The sequence below is a fragment of the Pleurodeles waltl genome, chromosome 3_1 (assembly GCF_031143425.1).
Source record: "Pleurodeles waltl isolate 20211129_DDA chromosome 3_1, aPleWal1.hap1.20221129, whole genome shotgun sequence".
Lineage (NCBI taxonomy): Eukaryota > Metazoa > Chordata > Amphibia > Caudata > Salamandridae > Pleurodeles > Pleurodeles waltl.
In genome coordinates this window covers 1,141,472,079-1,141,494,751 of record NC_090440.1, presented here as the reverse complement: position 1 = coordinate 1,141,494,751, position 22,673 = coordinate 1,141,472,079, and the positions used below count along the sequence as shown (strand labels likewise).

Here is a 22,673-nt window from a genome sequence, read left to right as displayed (position 1 = left end):
ACATGTGAAATTACGTGATGGATGCCTAACATTAGAGTCAGAATCGCTATACAGATAATAGCGGCGTCCATTTTCTTTTATGATGTTATATGAGCAAAGTAGACATACGATTTTTGGGGTCTATATCATCACTCATTGTTTACATTACTATTAAGCCCTGTGCAAAATTTCATGTTGACATCACATTTTGCACGATTCTAACGCTAATCTACCTCACTATAAAACCAAACACCCCTGTTAACAATTCAGATGGAATGCAGTACTCTGTGTCTCCAGCCTCTGCAGAGGTCTGTAAAAATGAGCAGAACTGATATTCTGGTGGCCAATCTCTTGGTGTCATTTTGCATTGACCTCGCATTGGTGACAAAAATATTCTAGATCCAGTCTAAGGAAACTGTTTGTGTAAGGAATATGGGGGAGCTGAGCCATGCATCACTAAGAATGTTACCAAAAGTAAGTAATTTTATTATTTTATGTAAGCTTGAGGTGCCAGCAGTGCATGTGCAAGAATGCATGTTTGTGTGCATGCATTTGTCTGAGGCTCATTCTGTCCATTCTGAGATGTTGTGTGAGAAATGTATGTTGCTAATTCCTTAGTATTCGTGCATTAAATACAATTAAGAGTTACTTTCACTCTTTTTTTCTGTCCTTGTGTCACACATTTGTTCTCTTTATCTCTTTTATTCTTGTAGCACATATTCAAAGGTTTTGTAATATTTACCTCAATATTATTTTTTAAGGGTTACAGGAGAATGAAAATTTTGGTTGAAAATTGTGGCAGAGTGAACTACGGTCTCAAGGTGGATGAACAACGCAAAGGTGGGTTTTCTGTGTCTTACAATATATAATGGGAGCACAGGGCAAAAAAGTAAACCTTTGGAAGTTTGAGTACTGAATTACTCTCCTTAAGTCTTGGAGGCTTTAAAGGTGGTCAGGAAAGTACTTACTTATAGAAATGATCACCTAGGAAGAGAAAGTGTAAATAGAAGTTGACAAGCAACACAGATCTAAGCTTCTCCTGTAATTTAAGAGTAGTTGGTTTCTTCATTGCAGTCCTGCTGTCCCTAATGGTGTCCTGCATTCTAGTCACTGTTATGCCTTGTGCCACCAGATCCACATAGTTAATAGCAATATCACAAAATAAAATGATAAGACGGAGTGTTGAAACTTTTCAAACACTCACCCCAGTCACAGATCTGGGTTTAATCCATTGTTATTTTGCTCAACACGTCACCCAAGCGTGGACCCAGCCATATGTAAATCAGTCTTGATCCTGTTCCCCATGGGAACAGTCCAGCCCGAACTGCCAAGTCAGGTCCTCCCAGGACCAGAAAAAAAGCATTCTGGGACCGGTTTCGGGGAATCACTCCTCATCAGCCAGGCCACTGGATTCAAGCTAGCCTGGCTTATGAGGGGTGATGTCACGAAAACTGGTCCCAGGGTGCTTGTTTCCAGTTCAGGAAGGACCTGGCCTGAGAGTTTGGGCTGGACTGTTCCCATGGGGAGCAGGGTCAAGACTGATTTGCATATGGCTGGATCGAAACTGGGGTGGCATGGTGAGCAAAAGAACGATGGATTTAACCCAGATCTGTGACTGGGGGTGAGTGTTTGAAAAGTTGCAGCACTCCGTCCATCATCCTTTTATGGTGCCACATAGTTAATGGTCATGCTGGGAATTCCCAGTACTTTACTAAAGCAATAAACAATATTGAATTTGGGGCTCGCATAATTTACATACTTTGCCTTTGCTTAAATATGCAAAATTACGGCAGAATTACGCATAATTACATGTAATTACATGACATGCAAATGTGCAATTTCACACTATATTTTATTTGTGAGATGCTTCCTCTTGTCGATTTGTGCCACCAGGACACATTGTAAATGAAAGCACAGCGAACAACAGCCACTCGCTTTCTGTTGTTCCTGTGCCTTCATTGTAAGTTTTGACCACAAATTGTATGTGCACTATAAATTCATACCACCAATGGCACGTAATTATGCAGAGTGGAATAGCGGTGTATTTAAGTGAATTTTGTGTAACAAGCATAACATGAAATTCTTTAAATTATATTATAGAGATTATACTGGTGTAATTTCACTTTCACCCAGGCCTAGTTAAAATGGCTGCACACCCTAACAACAGCCTATATTTCAGCCAGTAAAGTGAATGTGCTGAGCACTCCACTCCTAGAGGCCACCATATCTCAGAATTCTCCCTCAGTTTGTGTGGGAGGGAGTCAAAGAGAAGAGCTCTGCCCTTGTTATTACTTTATACTTTGGAATTACCACAAAAACAATATTTTGATTTACCAGAGATTAGGACCAAACCTTGCTTCAGACACTCTGAAGTGAATTGCTTATTGGTTTTTTTCTGTGAACTCTGGCCTAAAGGAGTCTTTCTGTCACCATAACAGACAAGAAAGGACCCCTATTTAGAATCTGTACCTTCTTTAGGATAAGGAAAGTCCATACCGATGACCCTCCTGCACAGCACCTCTACTGCTTGTGTTCCAAGCATAGACACTGTGATATCTACAAGGTTTTGTCTTTAAAGACTTTTAAAGAAAGGGAAAGGAAGCCGGCATTATACATATAAGAAGGAAAGAAGATTTACCTTAGGATTGTCCCCATTTGCAAGTGATGATTCTGTGAGCAGGACACCTCCCAGCATTTTCACTAAAGTGATGTGAAAAAGGAAACATAGAGCTTCTTGCATCAGAGTTTTTGTAAACTTTAGTGTGTCGCCCTAAATGGGATGGATATGTCCACACGTGAGTTCCGTACATTCTGTGTCACTGGACTCAGGCTATACCTGGCAGATCAGCCCTAAGTTGGATGAAACCAGCCCTGGGTTGCTTGTATTCCAGTTCAGGGAGAACCTGAACTGGCAGTTCGGGATGGACTATTCCCACTAGAGCATGGTCAAGACTGATTCACATATGGGTTGATCCAAACTGAGGTGGCATGGTGTGCAAAACATGTTCACAGAAGGTTCCAGGTCCATGCTAGAAAAATTGCCTTTGTTAGTTATGATTAACCTACAGGAATCCTGAATTTTGAGAAATCTTTTAGGATTCCTGCAAGGAAATCATAACTAACAAAGGCAATTTTCTAACAGGAACCTGGCACTTGTCCACGTCAGTTCCCTCTTTGTTTCCTTCTTTCTCTCAATTTGTGTATATATGGTGTGCGAAATAACAATGGACGGGGATGCGCTCGAGTAATTACCAGTGGCTGAGGTTCAAGTATTCCACCGATCATTGTTTTGAATACTTTAGTGTGTCGTTCTAAGTGTGACGGGTATGCCCATATGTGGGTCCTGTACACACTGTGTCACTGTAATCACGTTATACTTGGCTGATGAGCCCAGCTAGGGCGAAACCAATCCTAGGTTGCTTGTATTTCAGTCTAGGGAGTACCTGGTTTGCCAATTGATGGCAGACTGCTCTCTTTGGAGCAAGGTCAAGACTGAACTGCACATGGCTGGTTCCAAATTTAGGTGGCATGGTGTGCAAAATAATGATGAACTGGGATCGGCCCGAGTGTTTACCAGTGGCTGAGATTAATTCAAACATTATATCCATCACTTTTTTGTATACCTTAGTGTGCCACCCTAAATGGGACAGGTATGCCCAGACGTGGGTCTCGTGCACACTGTCACTGGAACCACGTTATACCTGGCTGATGAGCTCTAATGAGAGCAAAACTGGTCCTGAGTTGCTTGTGTTCCGATTCAGGGAGTACTTGGCCTGGCAGTTCGAGCTGGTCTCTTCCCATTGGAACAGAGTCAAGACTGATTTGGATGTGACTGGGTTTAAATTGAGGTGGCATGGTATGCAAAATAACGTTGGACTGGGATGCGGCCCTGAGTAATTACCAGTCACTGAGGTTAATTCAGCTATTTAATTTGTCACTGTTTTGTATACTTTAGAGTTGTTTAAGAGTTGGACCTTACATTGCCCTCAGTGGATGTCTCTATGGACTGGATACAACTCACTTGCTAAGCAGAGCAGTTGTGTTGTCAGTTGCACTCAGACACCACACCTGGCTGTGATCTAGTGGCTTCCTGGGTATGTCCAGGCGTTTCTAATGGACATGCCCTTGGACAGCACCCACCTCTCTGGTGATAGGGCAGATTCCGCGCTAGAGCACTTTAAGGACAACAGGGCCACTGCCCAGATGCTGGGTCTCTCAATGGCTCCATATCAACCCATTCTGCTTTTTGCCCCTTCCGCGGCTATGGTAGGGGCTACCAGCCAAATCAATTCCTGCCCAGCCACCAAGCCCCACAGACTCCCCAATCCTTTTGTGGCCATGGAAGCCAGAGGTTACCCAGACTGCCATCCCCAGGGCAGCCTCAGAACCCCTTCAGTTTCCTCTCTTCACACCACAGACAACCAGTTGACAGCAGGATCAGACATCCTCTGCCCCGCTGGCAGTTTATAACATTGAACAAGTGGGAACTTCAAATTGTTCAATAGGGTTGTTTCATCCCTTTCTAGGAAAACCAACCGATTATGCTACCATCCACAACCGCCTGACGAAACACCACACCTCCTTGCTCCATCAGGAAGTGCAGGCTGTATTGGCCAAAGGGACCATTGAGAGGGTATCCTGAATCAGAAGTAGGTCATTATTGCTATTCCCCCTACTTTCTGGTGCCCAAAAAGGACGGAGGTCTTAACCATATTTTATATCTGTACTCTCTCAGTGTTTCCTGAAGAAGGAGAAACTCAAGATGCTCATGTTGGCTCAGGTTGTGTCTGCCCTGGATGCAGTAAACTGGATGGTATGGATGGATTTGCAGGATTCTTGTTTTCACATCCCTGCATTGGCGCCACCTAGGGCTCATGGTAGCCCTAGAGCACTTTCAGTTTGCCGTTCTCTCCTTTGGCCTTACCAGCTCCCCTGGGATTTTCACGAAAGTGATGGCGGTGATGCCAGCTCATCTGCGAAGTTCAGGAATTCCAGTCTTTGCTGACCTCAATAAATGGCTGTTGAAGTCAGGCTCTTCCCAGGCAGTCATCTTCCATCTCCAGATTGCGGCAAACCTCCTGCATTCGCTCGGGGTTCACAATCAACATGCCGAAGTCACACCTGACTCCCGCTCAGATTTTCCCTTTTATTGAGGCCATTCTGAACACAGTGGAGTTTCAGACCTATTCTCTGGAGGGGCAAGTCCAGGATATACAGGTTATGATTCCATTGTTTCAGCCTCTATCCTGGATTTAGGTGAGACTGACTATAAGGCTGCTGGGCCTCATGGCCTTCTGCATCCTGCTGGTAACATATGTCCGATGGCATATCTGAGCTCTATAGTGGGACCTGGAGTCCCAGTGGGTGCAGCATCAGGGGAATCTCTCTGACAAGATCCAGATCTACATGGCCAGTTTTGAGAAGGAGAACATACTGAATGCCACCAATCCCTACTCCATTGCCATCCTGCTCGTGCGTCGATACATCAAGGATGTACTGATTTTTTGGCAAGGAGACAGGGCTGTTTGTGAATACGTCTGTGTCTGGATCAATATGCTTAACCCTTACTTGAGATTTACCAGAAACATTTTGAACCAGCATCTACCTTTTCTTGACCAAATGATCTGCCTGTCCAATGGCAAACTGACAACCACTGCCTATAAAAAAAAACACAGATAGCAACAGTTTGCTTTTATATGGAAGCCATCAACCAAAAGCTCTTAGGGACAACCTCCCATATGGTCAGTTCCTATGGCTTCACCGTAACTGCAGCACCACACATAACTTTGAAATACAGGCACAACAATTGTCCTCCAACTTGGAGACACACCACTATCCACCACACATTGTCAAATTAGCACGGAAGAGGGCAAGAAACAACAACAGAGTAGCCCTACTGGGACCATGCAGCCATGTGCAGGAGGGTATGCTGACATGTGTGACAACATTTACCCCACAACCAAATCAAATCAAAAAGATAATCAGAAAAGACTGGCCGATCTGCAGATGGAATCCTTAACATTTCCTACCATGTTTTACCTACAAAGGTACAGGTCGAGATCAGAGGAATCTGGTCTCCGTTGGAAGCAGGGATGTACATTGAACTGTTGGAGTTCCTGGTGATCCGACTGGCATTGAAGGCCTTCCTTCCTTAAATCAGTGGAAGGCTTGTTCAGGTATTCACATACAACACCACTGCTATGTGGTATTGCAACAAACAGGGTAAGGTGGGGTTGTGGACTCTTTGTCAAGAGGCTATGCTCCTTTTGGCATGGCTGAAACACCACGGCATAGCCCTAGTGGTTCAACACCTGCCAGGCTCCCTGAATGCCAGGATGGACAAACCCAGCTGTTGATGCCTAGCAGATCACTAATGGCATCTCCATCTGGAGGTGGTGCAAGGTCTCTTCCAAAATCGGGGAGAGCCTTGGCTGGAACTGTTTATCTCTGTTGAGATCGCCCAATGTCAGCAGTTTCGCCAGCTGGAGTTTCCAAGGCAGCTGTTGCTCGCAGACTTTTTTCATCTCGATTGGAGCTCAGAACTCCTGTATTCTTTCTGCCAGTAACATTTCTGACCAGATTTCTTAAGAAGATGAGAAAACGATTGGGCCCAAGTTGTTCTGGTGGCTTTGGATTAAGCATGTAGAGTCTGGTATCCTGAGCTATTGACAATGAGATCCTCTGATCAGGCTGCTCCTTCGGGAGGATCTTCTGTCATAGCATCAGGGCAGGGAGCTGCCCCGAACCTGACAACGCTTCGCCTTCCTATGTGGAGATAGAGCAGCGACAGTTGACAGCTTTTGACCTTCCGCCCAAAGTCTGCAATGTTATTTTGGCTGCCAGACCTCTCTCCACCAAGATGGTATGCACCTGCCGTTGGAGCAAGTTTGTGGCATGGTGGTACAGATAAACAAGTTGACCTCTTATCTGCACACCTTTCCCAAGTTCTTTTATATAATCTTAATCTAGTCCAGCAGGGCTCAGCCTTGGGCACCTTAAAATGCTAGATTTTTGCCATCTCAGCATTTCTACAGTTGCCAGATCAGCCATCCGTGTTTAAGTCCTTTATTGTAAATAGGTTTTTGAAAGGTCTCCAGCACATTGCCACCTTTTCCCTTCATCATACCTCTGTGGGACCTCACTTTAGTCCTAACATTTCTGATGTGCACTCCTTTCGAGCCATTACACAATTATTCTATCAGGCTCCTGACTATAAAATCGGGCTTCCTACTGGCAATAACATCTGCCTAGAGTGCCAGTGAGCTACAAGCGTTATCATCTCAGCCTCCATGCCTTACCGTCTACCCAGGCAAACTGGTTCTTCGATCAAGAACCTCCTTCCTAATGAAGGTGGTCACTGCCCTTCAAGTAGGCCAGTCCATCACCATTCTTAACTTTTACTCTTTGCCTCACCGCTCTAAAGAGGAGAGACTCCATCCAAAAAGAGTGTTGTCATCATCCTTGTGGACGATCAACTCTTTGTGGGGTACATTGGAGCCAAAAAAGGAAAGTCAGTGCAGAAACAGATTATCTCACAATGGATATCAAAATCTGCCACGCATTAGCCAAAAAGTAACCTCCTTAAGGTTTGCAAGCCCATTCTAGCACAGCCAAGGCCGAGACCGCAGCTTTAGCTTGTGGACTACCCATCTTGGATATCTGTCTGACAGCAACTTGGGCTTCTCTGCACACATTTACAAAGTGCTACTGCCTTGACAGTCAGGTCTGTCGAGGCAGACATTTTGCTTTTTCGTTTCCACAGGACTTTCTAGTGTAATCTGTCTCGCAGCCCCTCCTCCGGGGAAGTATTGTTTTGGTATCTAATCTAAGGTAAAGAATCTGCAGCAAGAAGTATTTATCAGATGAACAAGTTACTTACATTTGGTAACGCCTTATCTATTAGAGACTCTTGGCCTGATTTAGAGATTGGCGGACAAGTTGCTCCGTCAAAACGGTGATGGTTATCCCGTTCACTGAAATCTAGATCCCCTTATTTCCTATGGGATTTAGATTTTGGCGGATGGTGTAACACGACCACCAATGTCTAAATCAAGCCCTCTGTCTGGTCGCAGATTCCTTACTGACCTACCGATCCTCCTCTCTCTCTGAACAGATTCAGAGTAAAGAGATGTTCTTCTTTCAGGGGCCCTAGTTTGACACACTGGTGGTCAGTGCTCTTCCTGGCTTTGATCTTCTGGCATGGAGAGTCGTAAAAAGAAGCTGACGTCAGAGTGCTGCAGTGGTGCCTATATAGTCACCATGCACGTCACTTCCAGCACGGACAACAACACGGAGAGATGAATGATGCAACCTTCCGGCGTGCAGGTGTACTGCTTTCCAAAAATTACCAGATCCAGTCTGCTTCTGGAGAATATTCTAAAGTAAGAAATCTGGGACAAGTTGGAGTCTCTACCAGGTAAGGCCTTACCAAAGGTAAGTAACTTGTGTAAAAGATTATTTACATCATGGAAAATTGGCCAAAATAAAGAGGAACTTTGTCTTAGTGACAACCAATAACTCAACCCCCTGCTAAGGCAGCCATTGCCACCAGCCACTGATTAAGAGTTCTTCTATTAAGATGATCATATTTCCCGATTTATAGATTATATTGATCAATTGTACTTTAAATATTAGCAGGTAAGTCACTCAAGTTATCACTCGAGGTGTCTGTAGTGGTAGTCAGGATTCTTCATTAGATTTGCTTTTCCAATATTAATGGTTGTGATTCCCAGCAAAAGGTTCCTATCAATAAATGAAATAGTATTGTAGAACCTCAGTATTATTAGCCCCAACATTCATAATAATTAATGTATACACCTTTTGACAACTATACTAGCAAATTGTTTTATTGATTCATATGCGCATGGCCCAAACTGCTGGACTAATATTTCAGTCTATCATAAAGAAATTATCCAGTGATGAGTATAGATATAAATATAATTTTATAAATGTTTTGCATATAGCACATAAAAATTAATCAAAATCGTTGTTAATTCGGGCAATAGCTCCTGTTGAAAATGGCCCTTTCTACAGGGCCACACCTAAACTTTTTGCCTTTCTCCTACTTTTTTCTGGATATTTGCTTGTTGGCCTTAGGACTCTGTGCACCTTACCACTGCTAACCAGTACTAAAGTGCTTGTGCTCTCTCCCAAAAACATGATTTGATTTGCATATTTATTTTACATGTAAGCCCCTTGTAGAGTGGTATACCATATACCCAGGACCTGTAAATAAATGCTACAAGTGGGCCTGCAGCACTTACTGTGCCACCCAATTGAGTAGTGCTTTAAAAGATGTCCCATGCCTACCATTGCAGCCTGATAGCAGTGTCTCACTGACATGTCAACTTTGCATTTAAAACCCTTTGCCAAACCTTAAACCCTCCTTTTATTACATATAAGTCACCCCTAAGGTAGACCCTAGGTGGCCCTTAGGGCAGGGTGCTGTGTAATTAAAATTTAGGACATGTATGTTTGAATTTTACATGCCCTAGTAGTGAAAAAACCCCAAATTTGTTTTTCACTGCTGTGAAACCTACTTCTCCCATAAGATAGCAGTGGGGATTCCTTATTATATTTAATACACTTCAATTCCTAAACCATAGGAGGTAGATATATCATGTGTGGTGTCTATGAACTTGTAATGATAACCCCTCTTTAATGGCAAAGTTAGATTTATCATTACAAGTTTGAAAATGCCATTTTTAGAAAGTTGGCATTTTCCTGTCCTTAGCCCTCTGTGCCTGCAGCCTGTCTTAGGTCACATGACTGGGTATAACTGACAGGACTTTGTGAATTCACCTCAGACAGTCGCACAATAGTGGGATTAGCTCTGCCACCACACAATAAGCTTAATGACCCTGTATTGTCAGTGCTGCCAACTATAAGTCAGGGCAGGGGAGGCGGCAAGTTTGTTGAGCTTCAACTAACCCTTCTGTAAACTTCTCCCAACATCCAGGAGCAGGGCACAGGTATAAACACAGCTCTCTCAGACCCACTCTTAAGTTTACTACTAGACCTGTGGAAGGACTCACAGAGGACTACCTGCTGCTGTGACCTGCTGTGCACTCTGCCAGAGTGCTGCTGTACCTGGAAGGACTGCTTTACTACTTGGAGCCCTCCTTGAAACTTCTGGGGCCAGTCCTGCTGCAGAGCCCGGCATTTACACCTGCACCCAGGACTTCCAAAAGTGTCTCCAAGGGTTAGTTTTGCTGGCCTCCTCTTCAGAGCTACAGGGACATAACAGGCTCCAACCGTCTTGAACCCGCACCCTGACCCTGCCTGAGTGAGCCTTAAACCCCCAAGAGGTCTCCATCTACTCCTGGACGCTTAGTTGTGGTGCTAAAAGTACCCAGGTGGCCATATTCCAAAACTTAGGACTTGCTGTTTTGAACCCTAAACTTTAAAAATTCATAACTCCAGTCCACTAATTGTATTTTTGTGTTTTTTGTTTCAAGTAATTTATTTGACTTTTTTCATTTTTTCTAAATTAGTTTGGGCTTTTTGTTGTGTTGTGTTGTCACTGTATTGCTATTTGTGTGCTGCATAAATACTTTACACATTGTCTCTTCTTTTTGTTCCAAACTACCTAGGGTTAGGGACAGGTTATTTGTGTGATTTTGTTTGTGGTTCCCCCTGTAAGGGATTGTGGTTGTGGCCTGACCAGTGCTCACACAGTCAACCAACAACTTAATTTTTCACAGCTCCTTTAATATCCCTAATTGTAAGTCAAGTGCAAAATGTATATGTGATCATAATATCTTAGAACTCATCAAATTATAATACTGAATCCAATTTTATATAATTCGCATTAATTAGTTTGTGAAATTTGTACTGTGAAATATCTTATGTAGTGATAAAGTAAGTTGAATATCTTTAAAGTTCAGAAAGTTCAAGATCTCTCGCAGAGGAATTTCCTCTATAGTCATAATCACTGAATAGTGCCCCCCACGTTCAGGGGCCCAGGAGCACCTCTCACAATATATCTTCTTTAGTGCAGATGTTTGCCTTTCTTCTGGAAGGCCTGCAGAGTCACTTAAGAGAGAAAATTATTATACAGCCTATAGGAACAAGCTACAATGGCCAGAGTCTTCATCTTGAATCTCACAAACAAGATGCCAGAATATTATTTATGTATGTAATTTGATGGTGTTTTGGTAAAAACAGCATAAATGTTTTTCACAAACCCTTTTTTTGGTAAAGCAGAAAGATGAAATAACCTAGGGCAGTGTTGTCCCATAGGCCGCCATTATAAGAGTGAAAATAGAGACTGTGCCTTTAAGAGGAGAGGGGCCACCAGTATCCCATCATGCTGGGCAGGTGCCAGCTGCTTCAGTTCTTTTTCCCAGCTCCTGCTGATAGGGCCCTTGTGCATTTAGCCCGGCCTTTTGGCTTTTTTCTTCATAATTTTCAATTCAATTTTGGTGACAACTGTTTTATGTGAAGTCTTTGGTCTTTATCGAGCTTTTTCTGATAGGAATTAGAGGTCTTTTCATTGGAAATACCCCTTTTCTTGATAAATGTCCATCCTGTGGGAGGAAGGCGGCGAAGACAGACCTTCACAAGATGTGTATTCTCTGTCTTCCTGAGACGCATATTCCAGCTTCGTGTCAACACTGCAGGACCTTTTCCGAATGCACCCTGAAGGACAGAGAAAAAATGTGCCTCCATGGAACAGAAGAAACAAGAAAATAACAGATGCAGTCTGAAGGAGGGACCTCAGAGAAAGGGGAGGGTCAGGGCTCTTTCATCTGTCTCTGATGAGAGTCCCAGACAGAAAACAGCAGAAAAACAACGTAGATCCCGATCGACATCGAGAACATAGATGTCCAAGAGAGATACGGCCTCCACCTGTTCACCACCTATCCATGGCTTGTCGGCAAGGAAATGCCGGCAGTCGCTGTCAAGGCATAGGGTGTCAACGTCGAGAACACCACTGTCGACTAGGAGACCTCTATCGCCGTCGAGGAGTCCGACGCCACCACGACACTCGCTCGTCGAGTTCCAGATCGCCGTCAAGACTCTATAGGAGATCGACATTGAGATCTATACCAACGTTGAGGCGTCGATGTCTGTCACCATTGACAAGCCGGTGGATGTTGAGACATAGAGAACGGTCAATGTCCAGGAGCTTCCAAACATCCTCAAGACTACAACAGGCAAGAAAAAAGAGGAGGCACATTTAACCTTCTCCTGATTCAGAGTACTCAAGAACAAGCTGCCCTTCAAGACCTGCACCTGGCTCTCCCTTGCCAGCGCCATCTTCTCAACCACCTCCTCTACCACCTCAACCTCTGGTTCTGCCACTGCCTCCACCTCCAGTATTTCTACCAAGATCCACAACTCGTTATCGATGGCACAATTTTTCCAGACATTACATGTCAAGGCGTTCCTCTCCATCACGTCATCACCACCATTTCAATAGATCTTGTTCAATGTAGACCCTTGGCACTTCATCCTCCACTACTGGACGTTACTCACCAACACTGTCAGACTCCCCACCGCCACGTATATCACCTGTGGGTGACATCATCACCTTTCAGGAAGTCTTGGTGAGGGGAGCTGCAAAGCTTAATGTAGCAATGTCGACGTCAACACCATCGCCTTCAGTAATATTTGCGACTCTTCAACATAGGTCAGCATCAAGGCCTTTGTTACCATTAGTACCAGGCCTATTATAACCTGCTGTGGACCTATTTTTATCACCTGCCTCTGTTATGCCAGGACTCTCCAGGCGTCAGAAGAAGTACTGCCCTCCAGAGCAGAATCCTGATTTTCTTCGAACTGACCCACCACTGGACTCTGTCATTGTAGTGCCAGCCCAAAAACATCATGCCACTACTCCTACGTCCACGGTTCCTCCTGATAAAGAAAGCCGGAAGATTGACTCGATGGGTCGCAAAGTTTGCGGCACAGCGACAACCACAATGAAAGCGACAAGTGCTACAGCCCTTTTAGGCAAATTTGACAGGGCTTTATGGGACTCCATGCTAAATGTATTGACAATCTCCCTCGAAACAAAAGAGAAGATTTCCAAGAAACCCTCAATGAGGGGTTACTTGTCTCCAACCAAATTATTAGTGCAGTGGCTGATTACTCACTCCTTGCAGGACATGAAAACTGCCACAGGACCGCTCTTTGAAGGCAATCTTGGCTTTGCCTTACCTAACTCAAAACAGGGGCTTAACAGAGGATTTAAAATCTCCCATTCTCTGGGCACTGGCTCTTCAGGAGGTGGAGTAATCACCAGCTGTGGCTCAGCTCAGATGGCGAATCCTCAGGTGGCGGGGGCATCTAAGGGGCTCACCAGCGAAACAGGATCAGTGTTGTTTCTTTTTTTTTCCTTTTTGTTTTAGACTAGTGGCATTTCTCTCTGCATTATCTTGAAGAAGGGAAGAAGGGCTAGATAGGTCTTGACTGGGTTCGACATCAGGTCTGAGCCTGATGTCTGAAATCAGGCCAGGCACCTCAAAGAAGACTTCACCAGACCAGGACCAACAAACGAAGCAGACATCCAAGAAGCAGAGGCAGGAGATAGACACTGATGTATACAGCACCCCCTCCCCCACCACCACTAAAGAAGACATCTTCACTGCAATCTGATAACTCAAGAACAGAAAAACTCCTGGCCAAGATAGCCTGAATACAGAAATGTTCACAGCAGACCCTGAAATATTAGCCAGGATCTTCCAACCACTCTTTACATCAATTTTGGAGGGACAGAAGGTACCTGATGACTAGAACCATGGTCTTCAAGATTCCAAAGAGTGGAGCATTAACCAACTGTAACAATTGGTATGGAATCACCATTCTGTCAATCCCAGGTAAAATCCTCACAAAAGTCATTATACAGCACATTTCTGATGTAATAGACATGCAGTTAGGAAACAAACAGACTGGGTTCCGCAAGGGCAGAGGTTCTGTTGATCAGATCCTTACTGTATACAATATCATGGAGGAGTGGTACAGAACAATACGTAAACTTAATTGATTTTGAGAAGGCCTTTGACAGTATCCATCCATCTGACTTAAGCCAGAGGCCTCAGGTGGACCTTATTTCCCACACTGGAGGATATGAGGAAGATCTAGCCTTCCTCTATCACACACACCAACATATGCAGGAAAAGATGTCTCACCTCAACATCTATGCACAACAAGATGACGATCAGAACGAAGAAATCAGAAGTCATGCCTCTCAATATCATCAATCCTTCACCAATCAAGGTGGATGGAGAGGACCTACCTTCATCTTCTAAGTCCGGAAGTGTTGAGGCTCTTGTCTTGGGCCTGATAGCAGTAGATTTTGCCAGTTGCAAATCACCTGGCTGATTCTCTGAACATCAGGGCCCACAACGTGAGTCTGTGCCAACTTCCTAAACACAAGTGACATCTCCACGTGAAGGTGGTTTGAGACATATTTTCCCTGTAGGGAACCCTTCAGGTAAATCTTTTGGCTATTCACTCCAGTTTCCATTGCCATCAATTCTATGCCTGCCAGTATCCGCTGCAGTGAGCCTTGGAGGATGTGATTTAGATGCACAATTCCACTTCAGTATATGTTTCCTTCCTCTTCTATCTAGGAAGATTTGTCAGGATTGCACTCAAGCCATTCTTGTTGCTCCACGCTAGCTGAGAAGGGTGTGGTATGAGGACCTTTCGTGCCTCCCCATTTGTCCCCTACTCTGACTGCTACTCAGGGTTTACCTTCTCCCCTATTCAGGGGAACAGGCCCCACACTTTTTGTTCGATCCTTTACCTTCATGCCTGGAGATTGAGTGGGGGCAACTGCCACCAGAGGTGGTTGACATCATTTCATCTATGCTGCTCCCTTCCACTAAATCAGTTTACTATGGAATGCCGATTAGATCTGTCACTTGGTTGGTGGGCTGAAAACAAACTGGATCTCCTGTAAGCTTGCCTTTCAGAGGGTCTCTGGTTTGTGCTCTCAGTGGCTTAGCGAAGTTGTGCATTGGGCACCATCAAAGGATACCTTCAACCAACCTTACCTCTTTAAGTCTACAATTAAGACGAGATATTTGAAGGAGCTGATTAACTTGTTTCCTCCTTCCCCATTTGTTAGCCACAATGGGATCAAAAGTTAGTGTTAACATTTCTGATGGGTTTCCCCTTCAAGCCTCTTTAAAGGCCCCATTTAAGGAGCTTGGCATTCAAAGCTCTTTTTCTGATAGCAATTACGTCGATAACGCTTGTCAGAAAGTTGCAAGCACTGAGCTTTTGCCCCCTTTCACATGTTTTTCCCAAGACAAACTGGTTCTTTGAACCAGAGCTGCTATGCTCCATAAACTGGTGACCCTTTTCCATCTGGAGCAATCTATTACATTTCCGACATTTTATCCTCCGCCACATCATTCCAATCTATAGAGACTTCTATCTGCAGATTCCTTACCTTTGAGTTTTCCCCAAGCGTCAGCCTGGACCCAGAAAGTTTTCTTGAACAGTAAACCTGCGTGCTGGTAGGGGGGCAATATAGCTCCGCATGGCGTCATCTGTGCTGGAAGTGATGTGCGCAGGTCAAATATAGGTGCCATCCCAGGTCACTGATGTCCGTTCTTTACTTTCCACGCCAGTCAGCGCAGATGCAGAAAACACCACCCCTAGTCACTTTTCGACCGAACTTTAAAAAAAAAACTTTTTTAGAAGTCTTTTTTGAGAGATCTTCTGGTGTGGGAGGAATGTCATCTATGAAGGTCAGCTTCAAGCCCTGTGGTGCCTGTCACTGACAGATGTTGGGGTCAGACTCACACCTTATTTGCCTCTCGCGCCTTGAGCATGACATGAAGACCTGTGTTGATTGTGGCACTATACATCCGAGGCCTTGAGGGAGCGGTCCCTCAAACATCTGGCCGCTTGATGTGCAACATCACAATGGTCTTGATCTCGTTGAGAGGAAGGTCCTGGGATAGGTCGTGGAGTCCCAGCTCTTCGCCATACTTGGAGTCGTCAGGCCACTCGGGTAAGTCCCACTGAAGAGTAAGAAGTTTAAGAGATCTTTGACTTCACCCTGTCCTTTGGCCAACAAGACGAGGGAGCATCGCCACTCAAGGCCTGGCTTTGTGGTTGATCCAGTGCCTGCACCAGCTCTGTGCCTCTTCAAGGTTCTGGGAGTCGGAGTGACCCATGCCCAAATTTGTGAGTTTTTTTAGGCCATGGTGCTCATATTTGGGTATCCTGTTCCCTCTAGCACCTCTTCAGGCCTTGCAGGTTTGGAAGGGGCCCCTACTGGTTGCCATCCAGCAGCTCTTGCCCCTGCGCCAGTGGGGTCCTTGGCTCCAACAGTGAATCCGGACCGACACCAGTTGTGCCACCGTGACCCTTCTCGACACTGGTCCTGATGCCAATGCTCTTGGCACTGCCGATGCTCCTGGCGCCCCCGACAGCACCATCCCCATTATCATCCTCATCTCTGACACGAAGCCGGAGGGGCATCGGACGGCTAGTGCATTCCAGATCGGATCTTGAATCCTATTCCTATTGACTGGGACTCAGGAGTGATAGAGGTTGCTGGACCCTAAAGAAAACCAGTCCCTAGATCCCAAAATGAACTGGTGTGAGGACCTGGTGGACGCCAGCAGATTGGATACTTCTCCAGATACTGGCTTGGTCTCTCCTCCTACTGTATCTATGGAGGACGGAGCCTCATTCACAATGGTGGTGAGAAAAGCAGCTGAGGTTCTTGACATTCAGTTGCCTTTAGTGGCAGTCAAGACTAGCATCTTGACAGAGGTGCCTCAGCCAGGAGTGGCCCCCTCAGAACCACTTCTCCCATTCAATGAAGCCCTGCCTTCACAGACTTCCTGCTAGGGTCTTGGTCCAAACTCTGCACAGGGAATCTTGTGAACAGGATGATTGCCCTTTGCTACTGTCCTCCTCCCAGAAACCACAGTTTCCTCACCCAACACCCTACCCCAGAGAGCCTGGTGGTTCAAGCCGCAACCTCCCGTGTAAATCTTGGCACATTCCCTAACACCCCATTGTACAAGGAATCAAAGAGGCTGGACACCTTAGGAAAGAAAATGTTTTCTTCTGCCAGTCTGGCATTGCAGTCCATGAACACTGCATGCCTTTTAGGCCGTTGCTCCTATGCACTGTGCGGTGCAGTTGTTCACGTGGTGCCATTGGTTCAGAGGAGATTCTCAAGCTATTGCTGATGGAAGAGATACAGCCATGTTCATTACACGAAGATGACCAAATATCACCGAAGCCATGGGCAGACCGGTTTCATCATCTGTGGTCTTACGGCGCCACACCTAGCTGAGGGTGACTGGCTTTTCAGGAAATGCCCAGGCATTGTTTATGGACTTGCCCTGTGATGGCTCCCGTCTCTTCAGAAACAAGGCGGGTCAGCGCTGGAATGCTTCAAGGATAGTAGGGCTATGGCCAGATCCTTGGGGCTATCCATGGCCACACACCAACCCCAGGCCACCTTCTTTCGCGGCCACCCAGCCACAACGGCATGCAAGCTTCCCTGTCTGTGTTTGGTCGAGGACACAGTACCCAAACCCTGTCAGTCAGACAGCCAGAGGTCGGGCCAGTCCACCACTCCTCCCCTGGCAGCTGCAGCCTCCAAACCTCTTTAGTTAGACCTTATTCCATGATGGGCACTGAGTGGGAGGCAGGATACACTATCCTTTGATTACTTTATCCTAGGTCCATTAGAGGAATCTTAAGGTTTCTGAGTAGGGATTCTAGTTTTGGCTTCTTAAAGGAATCGACCGATGCATATTTTTCTCATTGTCTTTCATTAGATGTCTGGAATCCACTGCACTGAGAACTTTGCATATGCTCAGCATCATTTAGACTAACTGACGACTATCTGCCCTGTTTGGAGATTTCAGCCTGCCTGGCTCCTGTCACATCCTGAGGTTTTAAAGAGCAGGTGCAATGTTTAAAGATGCCACTCATTGCACAATGTGTAAAAAAATAAGTGCCTGTGCCCTAAGCTCTTTTCAGAAGTCCACAGCTGGTGCTATCAAATGTTTGCACGTGGAATACCAAGGCTGCATAGTCTGAAATCCACCTCACGCCTCTTTAATCCAGTACCAGACAGTCCCTGCACCTTTATTTCACTCCTGAAGTTTCTTGCGTTCTCCATTGATGACATTTTATCTGTCTTTCTCTTCCTCTGTTTTTCCGTTGCATGTGTTTTCCCTTGCTTGCTCTGGGCCAATATCTAATGTTCAGTCATGTAAGTCCCTAGTATATGGTACTTAGGTACCCAGGGCATTGGTACACCAGATGTCTCCCAGGGGCTGCAGCATGAATTATGCCACCAATGGGGGTCCATGCAAACTGTGAATACAGGCCTGCTATTGTAGCCTGTGTGAAATGGTGCATGCACCTTTAACTCCAGATATAAGGTTGGCCTTATATCATGGTCACTGCACTCTGACCCTATAAGTCACACCTAAGGTAGGCTCTTCAGTCCAAGGGCAGGGTTCTAAGTGTGAGGGCACCAGTGCATGAGCACCATCGGGATGGCAACAAGCTCCCGGGAGCACAGAGCAGGGGTAGGTGCATACCGCCTCATGGATCCAAAGAGCGGGATAATTAGACCATTGTGGACCACTGATGCTTGTTGCCATCCCGATGGGTCCCATCCTTTAATACAAGGAGGGTTCCTGTGAAACAACTTGATTATTAATTTAATATAACATGTGGATTAGGTACGTTTTGGTCCTGATGAATCGCACTGATCTTAAATGTCTTTAAATGCGAGAAACATGTTGACCTTTCTAGTAGCAGTATAGGGATTTCTGTACTGTCATTCTTAACATTCTCTGAATCCAGGGAGTGTAGACTAAACTTGAATTTTTTCCTTTGAGGGTGGATTAGACATTACTACTAATCCTTTCCCCGCATTACTGTTTTTAATCATGACAGGGGTCTGATTTTGATTAAATATGAGTTTTGCAGACCTCTAGCCATTTTTAACCTCACACACTCATATCTTTCTATACCAAACCCGCATTCCAGCACCCAACGACCGGCATCTCTATATCTAAAAAGATCTCCGGCAAAGAGCCCCCGTGAGGGGCCCGTCAGGCATTGCAGTGCCGGCCTGACGAAGAGCAAAGGCCCGATGATGAAGCATGTCACCATTTGGTGAGTGAGGGCTCTTGTTCAAAAGAAAGCAGACTCACACGACCTATCCCCTACTCACTGCATTTATATATAATTTTCTGTCTGGAATTGTGTACCTTTTTTTTTTTTTTAAGTTTGATGGGAGTACAGTACACAAGGCCAACTATTCTTTAACACTCCCAATGGAATAGCCCTCTCCTGTTTGTTTTGGACTAGTCCTGGGATCTCCTTGCATTGTCTGGACTCCACAGCTGCACTTCTTCGTCCACCGTCCTACAGGAAAGCATCACCAGGAAGGGTGGGCATTGCCCTCCTGCACTGCCTGGGCAGCTCCGGGTGGTCTATGCTCTGTCCCCTCTTTCGTTAGGTCCTCTTCTTCTGGAATTTACACCTGGGTTCCAACGACCTGGTCCATGGGTCACGACAGCAGCTGGACAACCGAGGTCCCCGTTGACTTCAACGGGCGGTTCTGACACAACTTCATCCCCTGGCACATGGGCTCCCTGGTGTAGGTACTCCACTGTTCTCGGTATCCACGAGTGGGGGCACTATCTATCCTCCCTTGTCCCTACAGGTTTCCTCTGAGAAGGGTCCTAAAACACAAAAACTCAAACCGCGACTTCCTCTTGTTAGCCTATGGACACTGACCCGAGAATACTACTCTGCACATGGGTGCCTGGGAAATCCTACCTACTTACCTTTGGAGTTTTAGTGCTTCCCCAGTCCTAAGGGTCCGTGGGTAGTAGTGTGGGTTAGGACTGATTTTCCCATACCATTTTTGTAGTATATGGTTTGCCACTCCCCCCACACACATCCATTGGGCCCATGTTATTTTATGCCTTTACTTACCTGTTGCTAGGTATATTTTTGTATGTCCATATCTCCGGTTAGGAGATATACCAAAGTTAGTACTAGAGTATGTGTTACAATAAATATAACATATTTTTCTAACACTGGTGTGGTTCTTTCCTGTGTGTACATTAGTGACTGACCTGTGTGGTATTTGCAACCGCTTTACACCCTCCTGGATAAGCTTTAGCTGCTCTCCACAGCTACCCTTATGAGAACTCTGGTTATCTAGAACTGCCTACACTATCAATAAGGGTTGCCTGGATTCAGTAGAGGGTGCCTCACCTATAGGTGTACACCATAAACTGAGCCAGCCCCTTCAATCGCCCTGCCTGCAGTAGAACGGGATGGCCATCATTGTGACCTGACTGCCACTTAGTGGATGGACCACTAGATCTGTGCTTTACAATGGTGCAGCCAGTAAAGGCGTGTAGGAGGCTGGCCTGGTTTGTAGTGGGTACCTTGGGTACTTACACCTTACACCAGGTCCAGTTATCTCTTGTTAGTGAATGTAGTAGTGTTCTAGCAGCTTAGGCTGATAGAGGTAGCTATAGCAGAGCAGCTTAGGCTGAACTAGGAGACATGCAAAGCTCATGCAATACCACTTATAGTTACACAGTACTTATACACAAGTAAAGACAATACTCAGTCTTACCAAAAATAAAGGTATTTGTTTGGGTGACACAGTACCAAAATATCTTAGAGACAATACTCCTTCTGGAGGTAAGTATTATACACAATATATACACTAGACACCAAAATTAGACAAGTAAATAGTCACAGAACAATGCAAACAGTAGGAAATCCTATAGAATGCAATGGGAGAAAATAGGTCTAGGGGCAACACAAACCATATACTAAAAAAGTGGAATGTGAATCACAAATTCCCCCCTAGACAGGTGTAGTGTGTGCAGAATCGCTGGGAGAGTAAGAATACAGTAAAGGTAAGTAAATTACCCCACCCCAGAGCCCAGAAAAGCAGAGTAAAGTACTGCAAGTTTCCTTAGGACACACTACACCTCGTTTTTGGGATTTGCAGCAGCCAACCAAGTTTACAAAGAACAACTGCTGTATTATTGGACCTGAAGACCTGCAAAGGAAGGGGACCAACTCCAGAAGTCGAAAGAAGTTCCAGGAAGGACAGGAGCCCCTGCCAACCCAGAAGAGGGTGCAAAAGAAGAGTCCCAAGTTAGTCGAAGACTGCAGAAATACACCCTAGGAAGATGCCAGCAGGTTCCTGCATGATGCAAAAGATGTCCCACAGCGTGAAGATCGTTGCAGACGAGATTTCGTTATGGAAGGCGCCAACAAGCCTTGGCTACGGCAAAAGTGCGTTTTCCATCAAAATGGTGCTGGATGGACCCAGGAGGGACGTGGGGGCCTCAACTCTGTGTGAGGAGGAAGAGGGGACTCTCAGCACTTTAGAGAGCCCTCAGGATGCCAGCCAGCACCCCCAGAAGCCACACGATCCGGGTTCAAAGGAGGTGCAAAATGCGGTTGATGCAGCACAACAAAAGAAGGTCCCACGCCGCCGGAGAACAACTCAGCGAGTTGAGCGTCACAGGGTGGAGTGCTGTGGACCTGGGCCAGGCTGTGCATGAAGGAATTTTGCAAAGAGTGCACAGAGGTCTCAGGAGGCGAAGAAGACACAATACACAGGGGTACCGTCGTTCTCGGGGAATGCAAGGTCTTACCTCCTCCAAATTGCGTCAGCAGGACCTCAGGACAGTCTGTGTCGATAATGTCCACCCTCTGTGTGCTTAGGAGCACGCTCGTGGCCGTGAGAGGAGTCCCAGTGTACCCATTGTCGCCTTGGAAGGTGCCTGCTTGGAGCAGGAGAGTGACTCCGTCACTCCACGGGAGATTTCTTCGGACCTTCTGGTGCAGGATGAAGACGGAGTCCCCAGAGCAGGCACACCATGGAAACTGTTGCAGTTGCTGACTTGGAGCTGAGATTGCTGAAGAAAAGTGTCTCTTGTAGACACTTTGTTGCAGTTACAGCGTTTCTTGGAGCAGGCTGAGGTTGATCCGAGGTCAGAAGCATCTAAAGTTGTTGCAGATGATTCCTGAAGGAAACTTGCAAGCAGAATCTGAAGACAACCCACAGGAGAGACCCTAAATAGCCCTGAGAGGGGGATTGGCTACCTTATCAGCTAAGGACCTATCAGGAGGGGTCTCTGACGTCACCTGCTGGCACTGGCCACTCAGAGCCCTCCGGAGTGACCCCACACCTTGCAAAGCAAGATGGCTGAAGTCTGGGACACACTGGAGGAGCTCTGGGCACCACCCCTGGTGTAGTGATGGACAGGGGAGTGGTCACTCCCCTTTCCTTTATCCAGTGTCCTGCCAGAGCAGGGGAGAAGGGGTCACTGAACTGGTGTAGACTGGTTTATGCATGGAGGGCACCATCTGTGCCCTTCAAAGCATTTCCAGAGGCTGGGGAAGGCTACCCCTCCCCAGCCTGTAACATCTATTTCCAAAGGGAGAGGGTGTAACACCCTGCTCTCAGAGGAAATGCTTTGTTCTGCCTTCCTGGGACTGGGCTGCCCAGACCCCAGGAGGGCAGAACCCTGTCTGTGAGGTGGCAGCAGCTGTAGCTGCAGTGCAAGCCTCAGAGAGCTGGTTTGGCAGTACTGGGGGTCCATGGTGGAGCCCACAGGATGCATGGAATTGTCTCCCAGATTTGGAATGGGGGACAATTCCATGATCTTAGACATGTTACATGGCCATATTTGGAGTTACCA

General features: G+C 45.9%; 1 protein-coding gene across 2 annotated transcripts in view; it reads left to right on the top strand.

Moving 5' to 3' along the window:
• GLB1L2 (galactosidase beta 1 like 2) overlaps nucleotides 1–22,673 on the top strand; it is a 746,782-nt gene that overhangs the window by 598,859 nt on the left and 125,250 nt on the right. For both annotated transcript variants that reach the window (XM_069224446.1, XM_069224447.1), the window contains exon 15: nucleotides 741–819. In XM_069224446.1, coding sequence (XP_069080547.1) covers nucleotides 741–819 — 79 coding nt within the window. The remainder of the gene's footprint in view (nucleotides 1–740; nucleotides 820–22,673) is intronic.